General features: G+C 37.1%; 3 protein-coding genes across 4 annotated transcripts; 1 reads left to right on the top strand and 2 right to left on the bottom strand.

Moving 5' to 3' along the window:
• The first annotated feature begins 1,556 nt into the window (after positions 1–1,556).
• On the top strand, positions 1,557–4,310 carry LOC111327318 (Golgi-associated plant pathogenesis-related protein 1). 2 transcript variants are annotated; one of them, XM_022931474.2, is made up of 4 exons: positions 1,557–1,708; positions 2,445–2,520; positions 3,042–3,297; positions 3,867–4,310. In XM_022931474.2, exons 2-4 carry the CDS (start codon positions 2,466–2,468, stop codon positions 4,195–4,197), a joined length of 642 nt encoding a protein of 213 aa, XP_022787209.2. In that variant the 5' UTR covers positions 1,557–1,708; positions 2,445–2,465; the 3' UTR covers positions 4,198–4,310. The 2 variants fall into 2 exon arrangements, with proteins under 2 accessions (XP_022787209.2, XP_088582139.1); XM_088726013.1 differs by having other exon boundaries at positions 1,629–1,712.
• LOC148727716 (uncharacterized) lies at positions 4,302–8,449 on the bottom strand. Its single transcript, XM_088726014.1, has 4 exons — positions 8,335–8,449; positions 7,004–7,257; positions 5,836–5,950; positions 4,302–4,960 (listed from the first exon to the last, which is right to left on the bottom strand). The coding sequence occupies exons 1-4, from the start codon at positions 8,405–8,407 to the stop codon at positions 4,827–4,829; spliced, it is 576 nt and encodes a 191-aa protein (XP_088582140.1). The 5' UTR covers positions 8,408–8,449; the 3' UTR covers positions 4,302–4,826.
• Positions 8,450–9,782: 1,333 nt separating this feature from the next.
• LOC111327321 (uncharacterized) lies at positions 9,783–13,350 on the bottom strand. Its single transcript, XM_022931479.2, has 4 exons — positions 11,857–13,350; positions 11,054–11,307; positions 10,796–10,901; positions 9,783–10,422 (listed from the first exon to the last, which is right to left on the bottom strand). Exons 1-4 carry the CDS (start codon positions 11,927–11,929, stop codon positions 9,950–9,952), a joined length of 906 nt encoding a protein of 301 aa, XP_022787214.2. The 5' UTR covers positions 11,930–13,350; the 3' UTR covers positions 9,783–9,949.
• Positions 13,351–17,552: the final 4,202 nt, after the last annotated feature.

Here is a 17,552-nt window from a genome sequence, read left to right as displayed (position 1 = left end):
GGATAAGAAAGATGGTTAATTTTTTGGCAAGCACACCCCATACATTTGCACGATTCTCTCGACTTAACAAGAAAGTCTTAGATTGACTGACTGACACGTTTGTCCCCATCCTCGGAGACCCAGGGGCTGTGGGTCGATTTCAAGTTAGGGCACGAAGAGCTCTTCATGCCCTAACTTGAAATCGAGCCACAGCCCCTAGGCCTCCGAGGATGGTTTGTCCCACGATCTCGTATTCACAGAAGGGTAACAAGATCATGTAATCTGCTCCACATCCCACGATGCCGCCTGTCCTCTGGGCAACGTGCATTCACGTAGCGTGGAATAACCTCCCAAAGGACTTAAAAGCAGCTGAGAATGTAAACGCCTTCAAGCTCCGCCTACTGAATGCGCTCCTTAGTGGAAATGTTGCGCAAAGATTAATCGTTTCTATCTTCTTTTCTTGTGTAATTTTTGTATTAGTTCACTAGTGTTTTTAACGTGTACTGGCCTTTTGTATTTATATTGTACTAGCTTTAGATTTACTTATATATATACATATATAGTAATTACTGTATTTGTTTATATGTGTTACCACGCCCTATATAAATCTATTTAAGGAATTTTTAAGTCATTGTATTACAACTGATGAAGGTCTCGGACCGAAAAGTTTTTTATTAAACTTTTTAGAATTTTTACTGAGTATATGTCTTCCTTTGCTCGAAGTTCTCCGTCCTCGTGTGCCACACTACTTCTCCTACCATTTATCGAGGTTTGGACTGTGAATCCTTTTGGATCCTTCTGGCGCTGCGTCACTGTTGGCTCGAGGCCTTTTAACTTGTTATATATATAATGTTACTAAATAAATGTTACTATAACATTACAATAATTTAATGTAGGTTTTGTAACTGAAAAACCCAGCTTGGGAGTTGCAATAAACGTATGTATGTATGTCAAGGTACTTCCCTCTGAAGCCAATTCTTATTTCGCCCTCGTTTTCTATTGTCACGTAACGTGGTTAAGTGCAAAATATCAGTTAATTTTATGATTCCTCTGGGGAAAAACCCTTACAACGAAAAGTAGGAAATTGCTCAGAAAATGAAATAATCGTCATTTAATAATTCATAAGCGTGAAATTGCATCTTTTGAAATGAAAATTGAAACTCTTATTTAACTAATTACAATTTACATTTGCAAATAGGAAAACGAACAACCGTAAAAAATGAGCTGTCATTTAATGAATTCAGAGGTGTAGAATTACACACCTTGTTTTCAACGAAGATTTCTGAGGATAACAAGCAAAGCTGACAAACAAGGTCGACAGATTGAAGTTTGAAATAAGTATACATCTTTGTTCCTGTTTTGTTGTACGAGTTACTGGCGGAAGTTGTTATTTTTACGATGTTTATCAATACTTAATCATCTTGTTTAAGGTAATTCTTATTGGTTTTCTTTGTTTTAAAGCATGTGTATTATATTCTACGGTAAATGAAATATTTGTAATTATAAGTAGAACAAACAAAAACAGAAAAGCTAATTAAACTTATCGATATTTTACACAGACTTGACAACCGTGAAAAAATTACATGAGAGTTAATGAAATACTCGCACTGTTATTTAAGAACAAATCTTGTTGACTGATGAACCCAGTTAAGGGATTAAATGCCACGAGAGTGAACAAAGTTTTAGTATAAACCGACGGACTCTGGAAGAGAGAGATCGACTGGTATCAGTGAGTAAGATTTTCGTGTAGACTAACTTTAACTACAGAATCTGCTTTCAAAGGGCTCTACAAAATCGGAATAACCGATCACCATGATTAAGTTTACTGAATTTGTTTTCGAAATTTGCCTACAGTGTGATTTACTTTTTCGATAGAGCAGTTTCCATCTTTTATTCTCTTTCCTCAAAAGATTGGATGCTTCGATTAAGGTCCGTTCCATCATAGTCTCCCTCGCCTTCTCCACCGTCGCTCTCAACGTTCAATGAACGCTTCGTTCTGGGAAGTTCGCGATCCTTGAAGATTCTCTTCAATACATCTTTGAGCTCTCCAAGATGATCAGAGGCCTTTTTGAACTTGATCAATCGTCGGTAGCAAGCTTTACAAAGTTTTTATCAAACTTCTAATAATTGACCATGATTTTGGCGGATTACCTAGTCTTTTGGTGATCTAAATTTGACCTACTAGAATGTCTAGAAACACTTGCGTAACATAAATTTGAAAAAAGCTCTCCTTTGATTAAATGAGTCAAACGTTTTTATAACTTGCAATGACTAATTCAACTGGCCAAGGCAAGAACATGGATCTACAGTTAAAGATTAAAGCTGTAGCTCCAGAGTTTCAATTCAGGACAATTTAACATCACGAAACTATCGATATGTGAAAAATTATCATGGTCTGTGATTTGTTTTGTTTTGTTTTATTTCCTTTTTTATTTCCTTGTTTGTTTCTTTGTTTTTTGTTACAGAGATTTTTGCACAAAGCGGAGATGAAATCTTTCAGTGCTTTGATATTACTGGCTTTGGGTTATGTAGTCACAGCAGGTCAGTGCAACGTATACTTGACAGGTTAAATGAGACAAAATTAAAATCGTAACTAGAAAAATTGAATTAAAATTACGGCATTCTTTGTCTCTTCCAGCATCTTTCGAGAGTAACTTTAGTAGCACCTTTGGGAACAAAGGCAACGGGTGTTTCAATAACTTGAAGACAACCTTCATGATCTTCACGAGATTTTGTAGGGATTAGCTCATCAAAAAAAACAAACCACAGATAGCTGACAACTTAAAATGGTGCAAGATTGTCGTAACAAGCAATGCTACATGTAGGTCTGAAGAATCGTTCATTTACCTGGAAAGGCTTTTGCATCCAAAATGCCCCCTGATTCAAATCAGATGCATCTCGACCTGATTTCTGCTAAGTTGATGAGGTTTTGATTTGAATCCTTAAATCCTGGGCGTCTGCCCGATTCGGTCTCCAAAAGAAGGCGTTTCGTCGTAATCCTTTTGGACTAACAATAGGTTCACGTGATAGGTCAAATTGACAGGTATCAATTACGTCTTCAGATTACAGGAGGGAAGCCCTAGAACAACACAACCGTCTTCGTGCAATTCACGATGCCCCAGAAATGACCCTTAACAATGAGATGAGTGAGGGTGCTGATCAGTACGCCCACAGACTGTTCCAGATGTTTGGTGTAAACATGGGATTGAAACACTCACCCAAGAATTCCCGCCGGGGCCAAGGAGAAAATTTGGCAGTAGGGTGTACCACTGCAAGAGTAGCTGAAGGAAGGTCTGTCGAAGATGCTATAAAATCTTGGTAAGTGTAACAGCAGTATATCAGTTACTAACTCTTATAACGCAAACTGAAGACAAAGTTATAAGGAGAAGTAAGTCCGAGGGTGTCACTCCCCGTTTCTCGGAAAAAGTAATTATCTAGTGCTCGACAGTAATGGAGTTGTAATAACAATGTTTTTCTACTCAATAAAAGTTACATATGGACTTTAATACAGGTCTGTTTCGTAGACCGACAAGAAGTTGGACCACTCATCAGTTAAATTCCATATACACTGCAGCATCGCTTGAGTTTATATACATCGGCAGCATGATCGTTACAAAATTCAAACTATGATTGGTTCTTAAGGATGCGGTTGAATCTAAGGAGAAAATTTCGCTTATGCCTGCAAGTTGATACGAGTTCATTACGTTTGTTGAGCGTTGCCATTTCTGGTTTATATAGAATATAGAATTTCTCGGTAGTACATAGGTTACATCGTTAAGTAAGATTGCTCTAAGATTTGACCTTGTCTAGAATCTAGACAAGACTAGATTCTAGAGTTCATGCCCGTCTGTTTGTTTATTCGTTTGTTTGTTTCCTTTGTTCTGTAGGTACGATGAAGTATGTAGATACAACTTCAACGTTCATCGTTTTCAGTCTGGCCTTGGTCACTTTTCCCAGTTGGTTTGGAAAGACTCCACAGAGCTCGGAATAGGAAAATATACAGGCAAGCAGAGAGGCAAGACCTGCACATATATCGTGGCTCGTTACCGAAAAGTTGGAAATGTGGAAACTCCAGGTGGAAGACTTTTCCGTGAAAATGTTTCGAAAGGATCCTTCAGGCGGTCCTATTGCAATAATTTGTCGGATAAATCTGTGGGAGAAGCCGAATATATCAATGCATCTGATGATGATGATGATGATGATGAGGCGTCCAGTTGAGGCTATTATCTTTTGAGGCAGTTTTGAAATTCTTCGGTCTTGTTTTGGTATCTGTAAAGCTTGTATCCAAACAAACAAGAAGAAACTATTAAAGGCTTCATGAGTCGCAAATATTTTGTTTGTCTCTCGCTGTATTTATCTTATAGCGGGGCACCCACGCGCGTGTGGAGCAGAGCCCCATATCCATGGAATATGGTCAACCTCTTTTCGTTTGGTTGTCACGTGACTGACCGAGCGTACGTACGTACGTGTCTTCAGATTGCACGGGTAGGGTAGGGAAGACTATCAAAACGAAGGGAGGGGTGTCTCAGCCGAGTCTTGGCAAATGCACAAGGCCCCAAAAATATTTTTCTCACCTTGCCTTACACGTTTTAATTTTTTCACAACTATGCCTGTTCCTGTTCGTAAGTCCGGCCAAGCCTCCATGGTCATCGGCCCCCATAACTTTGGCTTATAAATACAGGCGTTTAGTTATACTTGTAAAACTCGCTGAAGAAGTCTACAACACTTAGACGAAACGCGTTGGAAAATAAAAGAAGTTTTACAACTACTGTTCGCAGAAGTGCTGCTCACTAGTCTATATTTAAAAAATTGTTTAAAAAATTAATTAAAAAACTTATGACGCCACATCAAATATCGTATCTTCTGTTGTGAACAGAGTCATCACCGCTGCCGCTGGCACCGACATTCTCGCCGTGATAATCATCCTCCCCTTCTTCATCATCCTCAAAATCTGGAATATGTCTTTCTTCTTCTATTATCTCTAGAAAAAGGTTACAAGATAATCAATACAATATTGTTAACCGTGGATCGCGGGAAACTGTGAATCCCTATCTCAGATAAGTATCTAAGCGGGGGTAAGGCAAAACTGTACGGTGAAGAAAATAATAAGTGTTCTAGACTTCTTCACTCTTTACTTTAGTGATAATCATATATTTCTTCTTAATTTATCTCTGTTATTTATCGGTATTAGTTTTCGGTGTTATTTATTTGTATCATTTATCCGTATTTATGAGATTAAGGGCGCAGCCAAACAAGCTTGCTAAGTTGCATGTAACCCTCTGCTTCCGATAATTTTAAGTAGTAAAGCATCCAGACATGCCTATATTACCAGCGAGACGCTACTTTACCTAGTAAGAATCACTGTTTTCATCACTGGAAAGAATGAAAAGTGTATACATGTGTCATGGTGTTACACAGGAACTGCCCAGCCTCATTCAGGAGACCTATTTTTGATCGAATACTCGATAGAATAATTCGATCTGAGCGGACAAAATTGGCGCTCTAGGAACTCGGCACTCAAGGAATTCACGCTGAGAGACCGCTATTAGCCTGATAGTTAACAACTTTTTACCGAAGTGTAGGTAGTTAGTGGTGGATATTTACCAATGCTGCGATGAATGGTTGTTTTAGCATATACTAAAACGGTGAGATAATATACACCACTAAAAATTTATTTGAGTGATTTCTTCGCTTGTCACGGATGCCAACCGGGACGCCATTTTTTCCCGAGTTGCTCGGAGGTAAATAGCAAAGAATAATCGGACTTTGACTCGCCAATCAGAGCGCGCCTTCAACGCTATCCACTGTTTTAGAATATACTAAAATGGAATATCAATGCAAATCGATGATACATACGTATGTTACACCATTCTCCTGTGAAGCCTGCAGGACAAAGACAGCGGTATCCCTTTTTAGTAAATCCAGACTGGCATGTGGAATTTAAGAAGCACTCCGCTTGCAAACATACATTCTGAAATAAATAACGGGAAACTGCGATGAAAGAAACAATGAGCTCCTCGCATTAAAACAAGACAATTATAACAACATCAGTATTCAACAATCAGTTCGCCGGATGTTGATATCCCTGCTCTGCAGAGTCACCTAGATCGATTGAACACGTGGGCAAATAAATGGCAGATGCACTTCAATCCGGATATATGCGAGGTCATGCGTATTACACATAAAAAGGATAAAACTAAACCAATTTACTCGCTGAGTGGGGGGGGGGGGGGGGGGGCCAATTTGGGTCGATAGAGAACACTAAGGACCTCGGAGTAACCATCTCTTCTGACCTGTCCTGGGGCATGCATGTATCTGCAACGATAAACAAGGCAAATATGGTACTAGGTATCATAAAGCGGTCCATCGGAACTAATAACCAGTACTTGTTTTCGCAGCTCTATAAGTCACTGGTCAGGCCCATACTGGAGTATGCGGCTCCTGTTTGGAGTCCGTATTTGATTAAGGAAATTACGGCTCTAGAAACGGTTCAACGAAGAGCTTTACGGCTAGCTTTAAGACAGAAACGAGGCGAAATGAATTACGAACACCGTTGTAGCTTACTAAAATGGCAAACACTAGAAAAGCGGAGAGAATTTCTATCCCTGGTTCAATGTTATAAGATGTATTTTGGTATTGATCACCTCTCTTTCCCAGATTTCTTTGTGTTTGCCAATAAGCGTGCAAGAGCTAACCACGACTATAAACTTTACCTGAAAAGAGCGGTTTGTAATTGTTACAAACATTCATTCTTTATTCGCATTGTGGGGAAATGGAATAGCCTGCCAGGATACATCGTACACGCCGAATCATTGTCTGTTTTTAAGAGTAGACTCAAAATTTATTGGAATGTTTATTGAATATTTATTGAATCTGTAGCCATTAAATTTTATCTTTTGTATGTTTTTAGTCAGGGAAATTGTTTTTATACAGGGCTAACCTCACGATTTTCCCTTTTCAGGATGAATTTTTTTACATTTGCGTTGTAGCTTCCTGAATAAATGTTATGTTATGTTATATTTACATTCGTCCCCAGATGAAGATATCCTTCACGGAAAATTAATGCATCAGATTCTTTGTGTCCACCAGCATCACAGAGCTCACAGCTTCTCTTGTTGTTTTCTTTTCTTGGTCCCAGGTTCAACGAAATACAGCTCGGTTTCAGATAACATTTAAACTGACACATCTCCAGATCTGACACGTCACTAGTATGTATCACGTGACCTTGTAATGCTTTGTCTTTTACTGGCGGCGAGAATTGCAGATGACGACAATTGTCTGATAGATTACAATGAAACAGTTGAAAAAATTTTTTTTGGAATCTTCCCCTTTGATATCAGACATAAAACTGAAAGATTTCACTCTCTCGGAGCCCTTAGTTAAAAATCCACTATACAATCACTTCTAAAGAAAAAAAAATAGTCTTTCGAAATGATGCACATATCAAGAATTGTCTTGTGAAAGAAACATGTCTGAAAGGTACGAAAATACGAGCCATAATCAACCATTTTTTTTCCTGGAAATCAATTGTAGTTTTGGAAATCTCGTTTGCTTTGATATTGCTTTGCGATCTCTCAATCAATGAACCAGACAGTTTACAGGTGGCACAGTACTGTACTTTCTAATAATCCTTGCGAACTTACAATTAGCTTTGACGAACTCAAAAATCTGTGAGAGAGGTATAAATGATAAAAACAGATGAAGTTATCTTATTTTAAAGCAGTTTTTGGATGATCCGGTGATTTGGAGACCCGAAAGCGCCTGGTACCTTCACTACGAATGGCATTTATGTAAAGTTTACAGATTTTTCACTTAGATGAGATTTTTACTAATTTCAAGATGTCCAAGAATTTTCTCTGCGTGAATTCTTTTTGAAACCACATTTTATTCATCTCTAATGCATATAGAAGGGGTTAGACATTTTCTGTGGTTCACGGCGGGCCTAGTGACAAAGAAAACCAAATCATTCTGGTTCTTTCTCTAATATTATTTGTGAACTATTTACTACAATAATATGAATGAGCACAAAAGGTAAATGGCTGGAGAGCTCTATAGTTGAAAAATGAAATCTTTTTTAATATCTTCTCAGTCATGGTTCATATCCATTTGAAAACTGAAAAAAAGTGACATTGAAACGAAAAAATCAAGTTTGTGGAGACAACTTGATTGTAATGTACAATAGAAGCATTTGATCGGTAAAATCATGCTGAAATGTCTTATGACTGAAGCAGGGTAGAATTCAACATTGGAAAAACTGGCAAAAAACATTTAGATCTATAACCAATGTTGTAACAGACTAAAGAAGTTTAAATTCGACTCGAAAAGGGACAAAAATAAAACAAAATTAAACCTTACCTTCAGTACCATATGACGAGGCAAAGCAAAGTACAAATTTAAAAAAAAGACGAACTAACGATACTGACGTCATGACAATCACCGCAAGAGAAGTTTGTTAGCATCATCTTATTCAACGTGTAATGTCAAGAAAGAGATAAGATACAATCAAAAAATTGATAACAGGTGTTTGGAATGTTTACTGTTGGGCTTTTCATTTCGTAAGTTTTGCTTGATTGTTATTCAGAGTCTCACACGGAGAGCTTTGTTCTTTGAGCAGATATTTGGTTTTCAAGCCTGTCAGAGTATTAGATGATACCGTAGTGACTTTGAAACAAACACGAAAAGCTGACTTTGTTTACATATGTAATTTGAATATATGAACAAAGTTGAAATGGTAAATTGGCCACCGTTACAATTACAAAAGCTGACGTTTCGAGCGTTAGCCCTTCGTCGGAGCGAATAGAGGAATTGTGGGTTGTGTGTGCTTTTAAAGGCAGAAAATGGAGCTACGTTATCAGCCTTTATTCATTTGTTTACATATGGTTACGAAAGTTGACAGGGAAGATGAAGCACTCTCCGTGTTCTTAATGCTAATAAAGTCTCTAAAAAATGGATAGATAAAAAATTGGGAGGAAGTTTCCTTCAATTCACCATAACGAAACCGAAAAGAAGTTTAACTCCCGAAAGGTCTATTTTAGGGACTAAACGGATCAACAACGCTGGGTGTGACGTGGTTTCAACTCAACTCCTCTCGTTCAAACGTCAACAACGCCTTTGCTTTTCCCTTACGAGTAGTCAATGAGCATTTCAGTAAGAAAAGAAGCGTGGACTTTGCACGATTTCTAATTTGACACTAGTTACAATACATCCAGATAATTCTCCAAACGACGAAAATAATACCTGCCACATGACCCAACAGTTACTATACTTACACTACCGACCGATATCACAAACTTACTGCGCTATCAATAATGCTCACAGGGCGTAAGATATCGTTTGTTGTGATATTTCTTACAACAGACATAGCTGAAGAACAACCAGAAAGAAATGTTTATCCAACTCGATATTTCACATCTGATTTTGTTTATTATGTCAATAACAATATATGGTGACGAACAAAACAGATTGCAATAACTGTAAGCACCTACAACTACTATCGTAACAGAACATTACAAAACATGTCGCGGCTATGAGCTAGAATACTGCTCAGTATAATTTTCTGAATTGTGCCGAAACAGTCGAATGCACGCTCAGCTGTAAATGGTTTAATTGCAACCTAGAAACTGGAGAAAAGCTAGCTCATCTTCGCGGAGCTGAGTTGGGTGAACTAAATCAAAACGTTTATGCAAAAAGGGGACTTTTATAGATTGACTTCAGGGTTAGAGGGAATGACATGGAATCACGCAGTTATCTAAAAAGTGTTAACTCCGTGATATAAATGGCAGACCACCCCTTAAAAACGCCTCTTCATCATCATCAACTTTATTTGCCTTATTTTAACAATAAAACATTTTAATTACAGCGATAAAAGTTAGAAGGCGAGGAGACCCAAGAAGCCACCAAGCTTATGGGAGAGCCATCTCACTTACAATAATAAATTAAGTAAAGAAAAAGTGCTGCGAATGTGCGTCTCTTACACATACAAGCCGTGTATGTCAACACAACTTTGTCCATCATTGTCGTCTTCAGTGCAGTCTTTCAGATCCTCTCCGTACCATATTTGAAATTCTTGGCCCTCAGTGACCGTTTTAGGTGAAGAAAAGTTATTGAACTTTAGCTCTCGAGAGTCTTCGTTGTATCCAGGGAGGCTATAATAAATTCCATTTGCACACTGAGGCACCCCATTGAACCTATGAAACACCGTGTTATTTGGTGGAAAAATCGGTTGCTGCCGATGATCTGTGACAAAAACTGCCAGCTTTGGAGGATATCTGAATTTGCATCCCCATTTTGACCTGGCGAACCGCTCACTACAGACCACGTATCCAGATAGATGTACCAGTTTGAAAGAGATCACATGACCAGTTGATAGAATCTTGAATACACCATATGAATTGTCACGAGCTCCAAAACAAACTGGTGAAGTGTTTATTTTTATCCACCGAGCTAAAGAAAGAGAAAAATCAAAGAATATGGATCAAAGTTATGGTTTGTAGCAGTCGAGAAAGTTAATCGTGACACTCTATCCGAGAGGAAATGTTGTCTTTTTCGAGTTACTTATGAAAAGTTAATTCCAAGGAAAAGCTGAAATCTTGCTATGCCCTGTTCGTAGAAGGGATTCCATTGTAGAAAGACTTCACAGAATATGGGTTGGTATTTCGCTGGACAATTGAACACGAGGGAAGGTTTTAGATAATGCAACGACACGTATAGTTACTCGCCTTGTATTTTCCGAGTTTTATTACCATCTATTAATGTCCAGCTTTACCTTTTGGTTATATACAGGATATAGGGAAAAAAAACATTGATAAAACCAAACCTTTTGTGCAAAAGGAGCCTGCAGGACAAAGACAGCGGTATCCTTTTTTAGTGAACCCAGTTTGACACATGGCTCCATTCCTGCAAGGGTTACTGGAACAGGCATTCTGAAAACCGCAAGTAGATAGATTAACTATATTGATTTTAATCAGCTTAATTGCTTAGTTTCTTTACAAAGCGTTTCACTGATAAATATTTGTAAACATTTGACCAAAATTTTCGAAGAATAACTGAATAATTTTAGGAAAAACCTAATTACTTTTGTCCCATGGTATGAAGATTGATGAATGACCATCAAATCCTCAGGATGACCGTTTGCATCTTTGTTATTCAGTTCACAAATCTTTTCTCGGCTGTGATTCGCTGCCCTCACGTTCACTGACACACAATCTGCTTCCAGAAAACAATTCAGCTGACACAGTGGGACGTCAGGGACTTCGATAGTTCGGATCACGTGCTTGGCTAGAATCTTTCCAAATATTGGAAGGTCAAAGTCTAACTGACGACAGTTATCTGTCAGAAGAGATCGAATCAAACAAATATTGTAAAGGCTTTGAAAATTGTAGGCTAAAAAATTTCGCTTTTTTCATTTAGATGAATATTAGGGATTTGAGAAACGTTCCATTCCTTATTGAGAAATAGCTTTAAGGAATAAAAATCATTCCTAGATGATTGATTTAACTAGTTTCACTTGTTTTGATAACCCTGGTAGTAAAAGCAATAAAAATATCTATGTTGTCTAAATTGAGAACGAGTAAATTCAAATATTTATATAACCTTGTGTGAGATAGATGAGAAAAAAATATAAAAACTGACAGATTCAAAAAAGTTTCACTCTGAGAAGTTTAAATCACTGGAACGATTCGTTCAACTTTGAACACGTCAGTCCTCGTGGGTTAAAAAAAGAATATCGCCCAAAACTTTTATAAACGTTTTGCAACGATAAATTCACATATGAAACTTATGACAATGAAAAGGATTAACCATTATCACAAAGGAAACATCCGCTCTTCTGACTTATTCGAAGTTTAAAGAAATGCTATTCAAACGAAAAATACTCACCATTATCGTGAACTGAAAACACAACTACTAAGATAAAATCAAAGAAAGTTACTACCCAATACAATCGAAACATGTCTTGAAAAAATGTTTGACTATCTGCAGATGGTCCCGAATGAGTTTTGAAACTTCCCCGTGGATAATTTTAACAAGACGAAATCAAACACAGATTCTTTCCTTTCAATTGTTAATTAATTCGAGCTCTCTTACAAATAAATAAGTTGTTGATGGTGAGGTTGTTTATTTAAAAAGGAATTCAGATCTCGCATAAAGTGATAAAGTGATAATGAAAGCAATAAAGTGATACTGAGTCTAAGAATGGTTATGTAATGTGGAGGATAACATCTAAGGAATATGAAAAACATGACGGAACCAAACCCCTACTGAAAGTAACTCATTTGCACGCGTTTCGTTTCTTTTTTTTCTTTTTTCAATAAACTGCCCAAGGAACCCATGGCAGTAATAGTGCGTACATGACTACAGTATTACTACAAATTACATGAACTTTAAATATTCATGTTTCAAGAAAGGGTACACATTCTAAGTTAGAAGGCTTTTAGTCTTTTGCATTCCAAGGTACCCAGAAGTCGTCTATATTGGCACAAGTCTAAGACAGTTTTTTTTTTTTAAACAGTAAAGACTAAATGTATATGAGTTCTGTTCCTTGGAACTATATTGCAGCTTAATTGTATAACTGCAAAAGAGACTTGGTGTGAGTTACATCATCGAAAAAAAGATGCTTTCAAGTGAAAGACATCAGCAATATACAATTCTGTAATTTATCTTTGTTTCAGATGACATTTTGGCTGCTGAAATAGCAACTTATTGGTTTGTACCGGCGGTAAGAATAACAAGTAAAGGTTGCTGATGAGGATACTGGTACAAACTCGGTTTGTAGTTAAATATTTAATGATTTACAGTTTCGGCAGAAATTTTGTTTAAGAAGTTATTGAAAATCATCATTATACAATACATTAGGGGAGAGACCTAGAGGGCGTTATTGCGTTCATTTGTTTTGATAACCAAAGATAAATATAGCTATGCAATCAAAAATGCAGCATCAAAATTTTATAACTCCACAAAACATCTGTCAAGAAAAATTAGTTTAAGTGCAGACTTAAAAAAGAGAAGAAAAGACTCAAAATAGATCAAATGAATTAAAGCACCTCAGTCTTCAGTCGGAACAGTATCACCACAAATCCAGCAAAACTCTCAAAAACAACAACCGAGCACACGCAAATCATATGACAAACAGTGACACTTTCAGCTGTTGATCTGCATTGAGTTTGAAGACTCCCCAAAGATGAATTTTTAATCAAACCAACTAAATCACAAATGAATAAAGGGGTAAGTTTCTAAAGAAACTGTGGTGCTGCGTCGGTGGGGGTAACAAAGTAATTTAGTTCTATCAACCAAGTTGAAATTGTAAATTGGCCACCGTAAAGAATTAAAAATCTAGCTTTTTAACTCTTTTTAACTCTTTACGGTGGCCAATTTACAATTTCAACCTAGTTGATATAACCAACTAAAACACAGCTACCCTCCTCTCAATTCTTGTTAGTTAACGCTCGAAACTAACGGGCTAACGCTCGAAACGTCAGCTTTTGTAATCGTTACGGTGGTCAATTTACCATTTCAACTTTGTTGATATATCCAAATTATCTTGTTAGTTAAGTCGAGCTTCAATGGAACAATAGTTTTCATCCACGTCATCTTAGTTCTATTGTTCTAAAAATAAAAATAAAAAGTTGGTGGTAAGAACCTATACTTCAAAAAGAAATCAAGTGGGAATTTATTTTAATTAAAAAGGCATTTGGTTTTTCATAGCTTAGCTGAAATTTCCTGAATGATGTTTGTATTACTTTTTCAAACAGGCTCTGGAGTGTAAGTTAACTTTTTTGTGGCAACTAGAATTGACATTAATCATCCAATGTTTACAATAATTGCTAAGTAATTCCAAAGCAGTTCTATTCTTTTTTCGTATCTATCTGCCACACTTCAATGAAAATGTACAAGGAAGCATCATTAGCTAATTTAACATTGAACAATGTACATGGCGAAGAAACCATGAAACCATCAGGGATTACTACTAGTATCAGGTTCGGTCTGGATGTATAAAAGTCAAGTTTGTCATTGAAAATGTATTACTCAGCTTTAAACTACTAAAATCATTCACAAAGAAGACTACCTAAAACACGAGTATTTCAAAGGGATTGAAATATCGGTATATAACGCCTTCCAGATTTTTTTTCTTTTTTTTTTCGATATCGTACGTTGTCAAATATATGTATAACACGTAACACTTCGTTAGTTTAGATGGAGTAGTGATAATTACATGTATAGGATTTTTATTGAATTTCTGTTGATTGTAATTGTAAAGCGCACAGAGTTCAATTTTAATGCGCTTTTTAAGAACTTATTATTAAATTAAATTAAATTCCCTAAAGATCTTCCTGGGTAACCCGATACAGCCTAATTTACAAATACAGTCCATAGAAATCAGCGCATGTTTCGCCGCCATTGTCTGTCTCAGTACAGTCAAATAGATCTTCTCCGAACCACATCTGCAATTCTTGGTCGACATAGACGGTCAGAGGGGAAGTAAAATTTTTGAATGGCAGCTCCAAGTCATCAACAGATACTCCCGGTAGGCTATAAAACGAAGGGTTATTCCCACACTCGGAATTAAATGAAATGCCATCTATTGGCAAAATAATGTTCCTGTCAGGGTCTGTGATGAAGACTGCCAGAGTATTTAGAGTGTTCGCCAGTTTGAACTGACCCCATTTTGTATTAGGGACACACCGCGCATGTGCACAATTTGTGTATCCAGAGCGGTAGACCAGCTTGAAGGAGATTTATTTGCAGGATGACTCGTACTTACTGTCTGGGTATGGGAAAAATTCATTTCATAGGCGTTGAGGTATTTGTATTTCAATTTGTGGCCATACATCTATAAATCAAAAATCTCGGTTCAAATAATAAATGAAATCTAGCCGTATCCCTACAAATAAATAAAAACACCTACTCAGTGTTTGTGAGTGTACATGTATATTAGAATTATCTCATTGGTAACATGATCATTTTTATCCCGAAAAAGAGTGCACTTAAACTCTTCAACTCACCGCAACATTGTATTTAATGACCAGATCATAGCAGTGACTTCCTTGTTTGGGTTGCAAAGCATTTGTTTTCTTTATTCAGCTCACGGTTGTCGTGACTCACTTTTATCGGATAATTAAACGAGATGCAACGACAGTTCAACTGACATTTCCTGAAACACTCCACTTGCATAGATACTGTCCATGTCTCAAACACAAAGCCAGTAGGCGAGTAATCTTGTTCCATGTTCGAACCTGTCGCAAAATAGTATCCACCAGGAAGAAAATTTCTGGTACAAGTCGACTAGGTGGAAGACACACGCAAGAGGATGTGAAGAATTTTGAGTTTCCAGCATCAGTATAATACGGTCATCGCTAACGGAAGCTGTCGTTGGAAGTAAAATTTGTAAAATAAGTGTAAATCGTATGATCATAATCACATTATGAACAATCCAAACGCAAATGATTTAACTCTAAACCCTAAATGCTTCACCCCCTCTTTCTAATAGTTACTCTAATATAATATTTTAACTTCATTTTATTTTATTTTATTTTATTTTGATTTTATTGTTTATTTTAATAATATATAACATATTTTTTACAGTTTTAAATTGAGTTTAGGAGCATGCTGTTGTTACAGAAGTCGCTCCCTCAATTTTAACACCTAACTTCTACGTTCATTTTACACACTCGTTCCCACCCTTGCATGGCCATTGTTCCTTTTTTACCCACTGATCACGAGATTGCTCATCGGTGGAGTGGGAACCCATTTTCATGGGATCCCATACATCAACACCAAGGGAAGCCACAAAGGTCACTAGTGAAACTACTGATTAATATATTTAATACTATACAAACGAGCACTGACTTCTGAGGAGAGATCAAAAACACTTTTTTATTCGATGGGTCCTCAAACTTCGCTAACATATAACAATGATCATAAATTTAAGGATAGTGGATAACAAGAAAGGAAAATAAAAAAAAGAACCAAACCCTTGCTGAACTCAATGAAAAACAACTAAAAACAGAACCAAACCCGGCGTTCTGAACTCAATTGCCCACATTTCTTTCCATTTTCAATTAACTTCCCAAGAACCCTGAGCGCAACCTTAGGTGATGCAATTTTACTACAAACTGAGCTTTATCTATATTTTCTAAAAGCGAGTAATTTGTAAAACTTCTCAGTGAGGTGCCTTTTGAGCATTCCGGGATACCCTTAAGTCGTCTGTGTGGGTGTAAAAAGGTCACGGAAAAAGAAACTCACTGTCGGTTATATCATCGGAAAAATGACGCTTTCAAGTCAGTTACAACAATTACAATTTCAATTTGCAATTTGTTCTGGTCATTGTAAATAGCGCTCTATAAGTGATAAATTGTTGTTGTTGTTGTTGTTGTTGTTTCAGATGACGATTTAAATTCGCAGCTACGCCTCCCGGTTAGCTCAATTGGTTAGAGCGCCGGATTGTGTTGTGCGGGAGGTCGAGGGTTCGAGTCCCGGCCGGACCAATACTCATGGTCTTAAAATAACTGAGGAGAATTTGCTACCTTTCTATAATTTCAAGAAATGAATAGATATTCTAGTCTTCTCGGATAAGGAATAATAAACTGTAGGCCCCGTCTCCTGCAGGGTTAGGGGTAGGAGACGTTAATTTTCCACGCACGAGATTACTGTGTGGTGGATGTCCTCCCCTGGGGTGCGGTGGTGGGTTTACTTGGCCCGCAGTAATTGGCACAAGCAGTTGCGGTGTCCCTGCCTGTCAGCGAATCTAATAAATTGAATTAGATTAAGCTGAAACAACAACTTACTGGTTGGAATTGGTGAGATTGACAAGTAAAGGTTGCTAATTAGGGTTATGATGCAAACTTTCTTTGTAGTTAAATTTTCAATGATTTTCATTTTCGGCGAATAGTTTGGAGAAGGGCTGTTGCAAACTATCGTAATTGAATATCCGAGTTGAAAGTTGAAGTTCTTAGATTCATAAGTTTTGACGACCTCCTAATTACTCTAAATAAATATAGCCACGCGTATTCTATGAAAATGCAGCATCAAAAATTTATAACTCCACCAAAGATATGTATAGAAAAATGAATAAAAGTGCAGATTTCAACGAAAAAATAGGAAAACGGAAGAACAGACTTAAAAAATCAAATAAACAAAGAAAGTCAATCTTAACAAGTAAATTCAGGAGTAATGTCATCAGAAACCGCCCAAAACTCTAAATAGTTAACTTTATGCAGCGATGAATGTTATTGTGCTCTTCATATCATCTCAGAAACTTGTGCCAGCTGCAATTGCCTTTGAAACTCAACCGATCTAGCTTGTTGTAAAATTTTGAGAATTTAAAACAAATTTGCTCACCTTTATCCAAAAATCCGAATATGTTACCGCCGCGAATACTCGCACCATATCACAAAGGTGAGAATTTCAGCAGGTGATCCACATTGAGTTGTCAAGACTCCCGATAGATGAGTTTTTAATCAAACCAACTAAACCACATTTATCCTCCTCACCATTGATACTTAAGTCGAGCTTCAATAGAACGATAGTTTTTAGTCTTAGTTGTGTTGTTTTACAAACAAAGACGTAGTTGGTGGTAA

Source organism: Stylophora pistillata, chromosome 6 (genome assembly GCF_964205215.1).
Source record: "Stylophora pistillata chromosome 6, jaStyPist1.2, whole genome shotgun sequence".
NCBI classification, from domain to species: domain Eukaryota; kingdom Metazoa; phylum Cnidaria; class Anthozoa; order Scleractinia; family Pocilloporidae; genus Stylophora; species Stylophora pistillata.
The sequence above is the reverse complement of the archived record's forward strand: the minus strand, read 5'-3'. Positions and strand labels throughout refer to the sequence as shown.